At 59.2% G+C, this 9392-nt stretch overlaps 1 protein-coding gene across 1 annotated transcript; it reads left to right on the top strand.

Annotated features, from left to right (window-relative positions):
• The first annotated feature begins 527 nt into the window (after positions 1–527).
• On the top strand, positions 528–2521 carry HES1 (hes family bHLH transcription factor 1). The gene is made up of 4 exons (XM_033068771.2): positions 528–670; positions 760–855; positions 938–1025; positions 1750–2521. Exons 1-4 carry the CDS (start codon positions 563–565, stop codon positions 2232–2234), a joined length of 777 nt encoding a protein of 258 aa, XP_032924662.1. The 5' UTR covers positions 528–562; the 3' UTR covers positions 2235–2521.
• Positions 2522–9392: the final 6871 nt, after the last annotated feature.

Here is a 9392-nt window from a genome sequence, read left to right as displayed (position 1 = left end):
TCGCCGCAGCCCCCGCACACAGTAGCTGCGCTCCGGCCACCGCAGCTGGGCTAAGCCCGCCGCGTCCCGGCCATCACCCCGGAGGGCCGCGGCCCCCCACAGCGCAGCCCGCTCCGGGGCCGGCAGTCCTCGAGGGGAGCGGGCGGGGCCGCGCCTGCCACGGGCGCCAATTAACCCGGTAATTAGCGCGGCGCTCCCCGCGCCCCCCCCGCCGCGGGCGGTGCCCAAGGGGTTAAACCGCGGCCGCCCGCCCCGCGCCATTGGCCGGCGGCCGCCGCGCGGCGCGCAGCCAATGGGCGGGCGCCGTCCACGAGCGGGGCCGCGTGCGGGCGGCGCCCATTGGCTGGGCGCGAGTGTGGGAACGGCGGCGGGGGACGTTTCACACGAGCCGCGCGCGTGCGGCGCGCGCTATATAAGTAGGGGTGGCCAAGGGCGCGCGGCACCCGCGCCCCGCCGGCCGCGCTGCCGCCGCCCCGAGCGCTCCCGCACGGCCCGGCCCGGCCCGGCCCTGCACGGCCCCCCCCACTGCCGCCGCCGCGGCGCCTCTGCCCGGCGGCGCACCATGCCGGCCGACCTGATGGAGAAGAGCAGCGCCTCGCCGGTGGCCGCCACCCCCGCCAGCGTCAATGCGACGCCCGACAAGCCGAAGACGGCGGCGGAGCACCGCAAGGTAAGGGCGGCCGGGCCGGGCCGGGATGGGACGGAACGGGCAGCGCCGGACGGAGCCGCGGCGGACGCTGACTGTCGCCTCTCTTGCAGTCCTCCAAGCCCATCATGGAGAAGCGGCGGCGGGCGCGCATCAACGAGAGCCTGGGGCAGCTGAAGACGCTCATCCTGGACGCGCTGAAGAAGGATGTAAGTGGAGGGAGGGTCGGGATAGGGGGTGCGGGGGCAAACCGCGCTGCCGGGCCGGTCTGAGCCCTGCCTGTTCCCGCAGAGCTCCCGGCATTCCAAGCTGGAGAAGGCCGACATTCTGGAGATGACTGTCAAGCACCTGCGGAGCCTCCAGCGAGCCCAGATGACTGGTGAGTCCCGAGGGGGAGCCGCGGAGAGGGAGCTGGGGTGGCGGTGCCTGCAGCCCGGGGGCTGAGGGCATCACCCTGCCTGCCTGCTCGGTGAAGAGGGGAGCAGGAGCACTAGGCTCTGCACCTGCATCCCCGGGGAGCGATGGAGGGAGAGCACTGTGTTCTGTACACGTATTCCAGAGCCAGTGGCTCTGCACCTGAATCCTGAGTACTGGAGAGTCATGGGGGGGACACAGTGCTCCATCCTTGCTACTGGAGGGTGGTGGAGGGCAGCATGCTTTGTGATAGTATCCCCAGTAAGGTGCTGGGAAGGTCACTATTGTTTGTGCGTTTCTGGTGCTGGAGGTCACTGGGAGGGCTGCAGTCCCTGCTTGAGTTCCCTCTGCTAGCAGAGCTGTGCTCCACATATGGATCTGTTTTGGGGGTGTGAGATGCACAAGAACCACTGGAGGAGACTACATTTCTAACTGTGTCCCCAGTATAGGGGGACATAAGGAGATCCTTGGGACTTACCTGTTCCCCACCTGGGTCCCTGATGCTGGTGGATTTGGTAATAGAGGGGCTGTGCTTTCCATCTGAATTCTTGGCAACTGGGAACACAAGAATACTGCCAGAGGGGCTGCTTTCCCTGTCTGGATTCCTAGCTCAGAGGGGCTCTGGGATGCTGTGCACCCTTCTTCCCTGTGCAGCCTGCTGACTGCTGTGTGCCTCTCTCCTCCCACAGCTGCCCTGAGCACAGACCCCACAGTACTGGGCAAGTACCGAGCCGGCTTCAGTGAGTGCATGAACGAGGTGACGCGGTTCCTCTCCACCTGCGAGGGCGTCAACACTGAGGTGCGCACCCGGCTCCTGGGCCACCTGGCCAGCTGCATGACCCAGATCAACACCATGAACTACCCTGCGCCCCCCCCGCCGCCCCCGTTGCCACCAGCCGCAGCCTTTGGGCCACCCCTGGTTCCTCCAGGCAGTGGTGTGGGGCCGCTCCCGGGCATGCCCTGCAAGCCGGGTGCTGATGCAGCCAAGGTTTATGGTGGCTTCCAGCTGCTGCCAGCCTCTGACGGGCAGTTTGCCTTCCTCATCCCCAGCACTGCCTTTGGTCCTGGTGGAGCTGTGCTGCCTCTGTATGGTGGCCCACCCACAGCTGCCACCGCTGCCTCGCCGCCTGGCCCGCCACCCGGCACAGCCGACTCAGTCTGGAGACCCTGGTGAGGGTGGCGGGCACCGGACTGGACTTGGCACCGCACCCCGTGCTGCTGGCACGGCTGTACATAGATTATATGTTCATATTGGATTGTGCCTTTGTACCATAGCACTCCCTTGACAGTGTTTCGTGTTTTACACGAGATCTTTTTTTCTTCCTTTCCTCCCCTTCCTTATGTGACACCAAAGATTGGGGGTTTGTTTTTTGGTTGGGATTTTTTTTTTTGAATGCTCTTAAAATAAAAGTTTCTCTTCCATTTTGGAAGGCCTTTGGAGAAAATTGGAGCTCTGGCATGTGTGCATAGGAGGGAGCCCAGTTCCTGGCTGCCTGTGGATCTTGCTGCTCCAGGGCTGCCTTCTCCTGCTCGCCAAGCTGGAGCTGTCACTCAGACCCTCTGTCCCCTCTGTCTTGTGAAATCACCTGGCCCCTCTCCTGCCCTAGGGCAGATGTAATTACTGCTTCTTGTGGAGCAGCTCAATTAATCAGACTTGTTAAAAGGAGCGCTTGTATTTGCAGAGCTGGTGAATGTGCTGTGGGAGGCACCTCTGTTCTGTTCTGGCACCTCGGGCTGATGGAGTTGGTGTAGCTGTGGTAGAGCAAGACACTGAGCTGCCCGGGTGAGCCTCCTGCCCTGGACCCGGAGGAGCCTGCTTCCCAGGCTGTAGTGTAAATTGCAAATGCCTCCAGTCAGTTGATTGAGAGAGCGGTGCCTGCCAGCTTCTCGTGTTACAAAAGCAGTGGCTCTCCGCAGGACAAGCCTGACACGAGTGCTCCCGTCTCCTGACTGACGGGCTGCAGCAGGCGCTGGGCACCACCTCCACCTGGACTTAAAAGCGTAGAGCTGCTCCCGACCCTGAGCACCAGCCAAGCTCTGCTTGATGATTAATGATTTGCATGTGGTTTTGATAGAGTTGGGCATTTCCTCTGCTGTTATATGGAAAACACGTGGTCGAGGGAGTGATGTGGGGCTGCAAGGACTCTGTAATCATGAGCTGCAGCTGACCCCTGTGACTTGGGGATGCCCTGTTTCCAGGCAAGATGCAAGCCATAGATAGGGACGAGCAGCAGTCTCAGGTTACAGCTTGCATGGCCCTTCTTAACAAGTCCTAACTCAGAGCGGACAGCTTTAAGATGTGCCAGGATCCACTGGGGTTTCCGTCCAAATCCTGCTGCAAAAGCTTGTTGGATTTTGTCTGGATCAGCCAGGTGCTTGAATGTATCCAGGTGCTGGGGAAATGAAAGCTGGGAAGAGTGAGACCAGATGGATTAAATCTGCTGGGGTTTGACTCCCCAGCTTTGCTCCTGAAACATTCACCTGATCTGAAAATACATCCTGGGAGGCGGGGGTGATATGTGCCTGGGATACCTCTCTCTGCAGGGTGTACTGATGAGCCTGGGGGCAGTGGCAGCTTTTTTTTTTTTTTTAAGGAGCTGATTTCTCTAGGATGAGCTTTTCCTTCTCTCCTCCAACACCTGGCTGGCCTGCCTGCATTGCCACCCTCACAGAGGCATCTCACAGCCGGGTTTTGCATGCAAGGCTTGGGAATATCAGATTTGCTGTCCCAAGGCAGGTGTGTAGCTGTACAGGTTGAGCTTTCCTTCCCTTCCACCAGCCAGAGTGTCACCTTTCTGCAGTGGAGGTACTGAGGGTAGGACTGAGCCCACCTTGTGTTCAGAGATGCTCACAGGACCTCCTGTCTCCAGACCAACTCGTGTTGCTGGATGGCTTGTGTGGAGCTGATGTAGACCAGTAATGCATCAGTATAAGAGTGAATGCTGTTCCATCTGAGCAGAGTCTTTTTCTGCTGAAACAGTTGGTTTGGAAAGCACATTAGAAAAAAGAGACTTTGCTGTAGGCTAATGGAGAACATTCAGCAGATCCCGGAGTGAAAGACAAGATGAACCTATTTGCTAATGGAGTTTAAATAGCCTAGTATAAAGCAGATATGGCATGCTTGGACCGGTTTCTCTAAAGCTTACTCTGTTTACTCTATCCCACAGCCTGTTGACATGAGAGATCTGCTTGAGTTTGTGAGCTTTAAGGGGATCAGAGCAATTCCCAAGAGCTGTGCTCTTGGTGCCAGTTCACTGAGCCTGTGACAAATTGGGATGACAAATGCAGGCTGTGGGTCTGTGGATCATTGTGTGTGGGAATTCTCCTTCAGGTGCAGCAAATGCCTTTAAACTGATGCTGTGGGATGAGCAGGGAGGGGTGGGGAGTGTCAGGGAAAGTACAGGCCTGAGCTATGACCCTGCATGGGGACTGAGTGGGACAGGGAAGAAAAGGGACTGGACTTAATGCTGCCAGATGGGGATGCGGCTTCTGTGGGCTTCCCTGGGCACCTTGCTGACCCTTGTCTGCCAGTGGGGAGGATCCTGGGAAGGGCTGGAGGCATGTCTGTCTCTCTCATGGCCACTCTTGGGTTGGTCAGCGCTTTGCCACAATCCTGTGGGTGCCTTTGCCGGCCAGAGGGTGCTGAGCTGGAAGGAGCAGTGCTCCAATCTCTGCCTGCAGTGCACCTGCACGGGGGTCCGTGGGCAGGGGGCTCTTCCTGCCTTCCCAGCACCCTGTCTTGCCCCCCACCCACCACGGAGCTCACAGCCCCGGCTGCCCCTCGCATCCCTGCAGCTCCCTTCCATCTGCTGCTGCTGCCGTCCCGGGAAACCTGTCATTAAAGTCAATTAACTTTTCCCACACTCCTCGTGAGCGGTGCAAAAGCCCCTCCTTGCTTCCTCCTTGGCTCTTAAGTGCTACCATATGGCACAGGCCCCCGCGCCCCCCCACGCCCGCCCTGCCTTTGATTCCAGCCAGACAGCCGGAGCTTTATGATTTAAGCCGGGAGAGCCCTCGTACCAAGCCCTGGGCCGCTCTGCGGCCAAGGTGGTTTTTTTAGCAGGCAAGGCTGTTTTCTGGCAGGAAATGAATAGCTCCCAGATGAGCTCAGGAACCTGAGAGGTCGTGAGAAAGGAGCGAACCCCCGGCGCGGTGGCGGGCTGCCAGCGGCGTGGGGAGCGCGGGAGGGAGCGCGCCGCTGCCGCCGCACACGAGCGCGCCCGGCCCCCGCTGGCAGGCGGCGGGGCCGGACGCCGGCAGCCCGCGGCCGCACGCCGCCCGCACGCCTCGGCCGAGCCCCGGCCCCGCGGCGGCACAGCCCCCCGGCCGCCGCTCCCCGACCAGCGCCGCGCTCCTGCCAAGGGCCCGCGGCCGACGGCTGACCTTGGGCTGCCATCCAGGCGTCCGGCCCGCAGCGAGCGTGGGGTGGTGGAAAAGCAGCCTGGCAGCCGTGTTGGGGTTTGGGGGAGCCAGGGCGAGAGTCCCCCCGGGACCAGCGCTGCAAACCTGCCTGGGGGCTGCGTGCAGCGGGGCGTGTGAGCGGCTTGGGGAGGCTGCGTGCTCCAGCCCCATGTGTCCAGCTGGGACACACAGCCCGGTGGTGGGACCGGACTTGCCAGCCCGTGGCTCTGGCTTACACCACCACCTCTAGGCCAGCAGCCCCCTTTGCTCGCCGCTGCCCCTGGGGCAGGGAAGGGGATCTGTGATTTACAAGGGTGACGTGTTTTACTTAAAACAAGTCAAACAAAAGCCCGGTTTGTTTTGCGGAGCACAGACTTCCTGGGGGGATCAGCCCAGACAAATGACTCCACTCCCATTTATTAAACATTTGTGGCCCTGCGATCAGCTGGTGCTGGGAACGGCTGGGACAATCTTCTCCCCTCCCAGCCTTTGCAGCAGGAGTGATTTCTGACATCTCTGCACCAGCAGAGCTGTGCCCCAGGGGTGCCAGCTCCCTATTCCAGTTCCTTTTAAGTATGCAAGGACAGTGATATGATCCACACAGCCCATAGCCTCTGGACTATTTTCCTGCTCAGCCCTGCACCAGTATCCACACTGGGCACTGGGAGCAGGCTGGGGGCACGTGTCCCTTGTGCCAGCACCATATGAGTGTTGGAGGGGGCTGTGTGGCACTGAAGGGGTGCGGGGTGGGAGGGGAACTGCTCCTGCTGTGTTTGCCAAGGGGAGTGCAGGGGCAGCAGGGCAGGGCAGAGGTGCTGTTGCTGAAGGACAGCCTTGGAGGTAGGGCTACCTGCAATCTGTAATGATTAGGAAGCTGCTCCCAGAAGGGGTTTATTGCCAATAAAGCCAGCTCAGCACAACTGCTGGGGCATTAACCCTTATCTGACTGGTGCGATAAGAGCCCTGAGATTTGCCTTCCGGCCCCAAGAGAGCAAACACCAGCCACAGGGCATGGTACAGACTGCACCGTGCCCTGTCACCCTGGGGACACAGCCAACATCCTGTGTGGGTGGGACGTGCCGCCCCAGCACATGCTCCCAAAGCCCCTGGCCTCGGCTCCCCCCGCCTGCTGCCCTGCACGCAGGGGTGAGCAGCAGGAGCTGCAGGGGTGAAGGCTCTGTACCCAAGCTCCTGAGGGGTTTGGCTGTACAAAAGCAGCATCCTGCTTAATTAAAAGCAGACCTGCTGTAATGAGCCTGCCAGCACAACAGCGTGGCTCAGGCAGTGCTGCTAGAACAGAGGCTGGGACTCAGCCTCACTGCAGGACTGAGACATGAGGTGGCTCAGGGGCTGCAAGCCGGGGCTGGGAGCCAGGGCTGGGTCACCCTGTGACTGCCTGCAAAGCCATGTGTGTCCTCCCAGCCCTGCCAAGAAAACACAGCCTGTCTGATCCAGCCTGCTGTTACCTAGCACCTCAACAAAACTCATCACTAAAATTGCTCCTGGAGTGGGGCCTCTGCTGGGTTCTTCCCCCCAGGTGGGGTCATGCACCATCCCTGGGCTGTTGGCTCCCATCACACTGCCCAGCCCCGCTGGTACTGGGACAAACAGCAATCCTGCCTGCCCTGCCATGGCAACATCTCCCAGGCTGTGGCAGGAGGAGGCTGCTCCCTGTTTGGGGCTGGGATGGCACACATTGTTCTGGATGTGGGTGCACTGGGGTGCCTCACAAGAGCCTTTCCAATGGTGACCTTTCTTTTCCTGCTGTTCTGTCAGCTTTTTCTTGCTGCTGAGGAGGTCAAAAGTGTTGAGGAATATACTTAGTGTAGGTACCTTGGTGTGCAAGCTGCAGGTTGTTCCCTGGACATGGGAAATGGTTGGAGCTGCAGAACAGGAGCTGTGAACTGGCACCCATCATTTGCCTAATAAAGGACATGGGGACCTGTGGCACAGCCCAGCAGGGAGGTGGCCGGTCATCCAGGGACTCTGCAGGACACAGTGAAGAGTGAGGAGACCCCAGACTAAATACCATTGGACCAAGAGGCACATACAGCACAGACTGTGAGGGTGTAAAACCCCAGGGATTGCTGTGTTCAGGTCCCTCCCTGGGAACACACAGCTTGACCTGTTGTCATGTCACTGCACCATGATTAAATTAGGAACCAGAGGTCTGGATTCTGTTATGGTAAACATGGAATTGACTCAGGGAGTGAAACTTGTCTGATTGTGTGTGTGGGATATGTAGGGAGTCAAAGGGGGCACCCATCAGCTCACTGGAGCCACCCACTGTGAAGGAGCTTTGGTGCCAGCAGTGAAAGTGCAGGGTGGTGTGTGTGATCCCCAGACTGGCTCCTCAATGCTCAGACAGGAATATTCCTTTAAAAAGAAGGCTGTCAGCAGTGACTGGAGGCTCCCACAGCTTGTCCCACTGCAGAAGATGGGCTGTAGCTCTGTTCTCTGGAAAACATTATGAGTTCTTGAAACCGTAAAACAATCTGGCTGGTGTTTCTCCCTCTGACGCTGGAAATCTGGACAGTGTTTGTAGCAAGAGAGGGAGCAGGATATAGACACATGCTGAACCTCAGTTACGTATCTTGCCTGGCTCTGACCCTCACAGCCCTGCTGCAGCCCAGGCACAGATAAACCCCCTTCTCATTTGTCAGTGCTGACACACATGGGGCATCTGCCAAACAGAGGAAGAGGTACTGGGCCCCAGCCCCCCCAGCCCACCAGCATCCTCACTGATGCTATGACTGGTATAAACCAAGACCACCACAGGCTGATCCTGCCAGGCTTGGGAAACATTTAGGTTTTTTGCATCTCCGGTATCAGCCTGAGCCTCATCCCTGCCTCCATCAGCAATAGGCTCGTGTCCGGACCTGGAAGACAACCTGCCTTTGTTCCAGCAGTGAAATGAATCCTGTTTACGGCAGGGGAGAGCAAATGGTCCATTGCACTCAGGCATTTGACAGCAACATGTAAATGCAAAGCAATACTGGAGACCTGCATGGCTTGGAAGATGGGTCAGGACATCCTTCAGAGCTGCCTCGCAGTGGGTGCTGGAGGAGATGATGAGCCTGGAAGGGAAGGGGGAGCTTTGGGATGATAATGCATCAGGACAAATCCCTCCAGTAAGCAGTGTTCCCACCCAAACCAGTCCCCTGCATGGTGAATGCACAGGAAAATCAGAGCACTTATCCCTAGCTCTGCATTTGGGAGGGCTCTGGTTGGTCATCGGCTGCACAAGGGTCTCACAGCAAAGACTCTGACAGGCCTGATGGCTGCTTCCTTTCTCCCTGCAGCCAAACTTCACTCCTCGCTGTGGGATCAGTGCTGGTGTGTCCCACAGTACAGAGCTCTGCACTTCCCTTCCCACGGGGCATTTGCTTTCAGCCATCCTTCAGCTTTTATTGTGCTTCGAAACAGAGAGGCTGGCAGCTGGACAGCCTGGGCTGGTGTTTCTGAGCAGGCTCCAAGCAGATGTTTGTGCTCACAGAAGGGGCTGGCGCTCGCTGCCTTCCCTGCTGGGCTCAGCTGCGTGTGGGCAGGGAAGGCAGAGCCCGTGGGCACCCCCTGCCTGCAGTGCTGCCTCCTGGGGCAGCTGTCCCAGAGGTTTGAGAGTGGGTCTGGTGCTGGGCACAGGCTGAGTGGGGTCACGTCTCCTCGGAGACTTGAGGAGCTGGACCATCGTGGCCACTCACAGCTGAAGTTATGGATGAGGGCTGTGGGATGAGAGCCCAAAAACAGGCAAAGGGGAGAGGGGCATGGCTGAGAGCTGCATTGTGCTTGCTCAGCCAGTGTCACGGTGAGCACGAGGGTCACAGAGAACCTCTTGGGAAGCTCCTCCCAGGCTGGGTCAGCCCACAGCACAGTCACCACTCCCTCTTCTCTTATTCTCACCCCCACCGCAGATCTTGCTTGGGGTGAGGGG

The sequence above is a fragment of the Catharus ustulatus genome, chromosome 10 (genome assembly GCF_009819885.2).
Source record: "Catharus ustulatus isolate bCatUst1 chromosome 10, bCatUst1.pri.v2, whole genome shotgun sequence".
Taxonomy (NCBI): domain Eukaryota; kingdom Metazoa; phylum Chordata; class Aves; order Passeriformes; family Turdidae; genus Catharus; species Catharus ustulatus.
The sequence above is the reverse complement of the archived record's forward strand: the minus strand, read 5'-3'. Positions and strand labels throughout refer to the sequence as shown.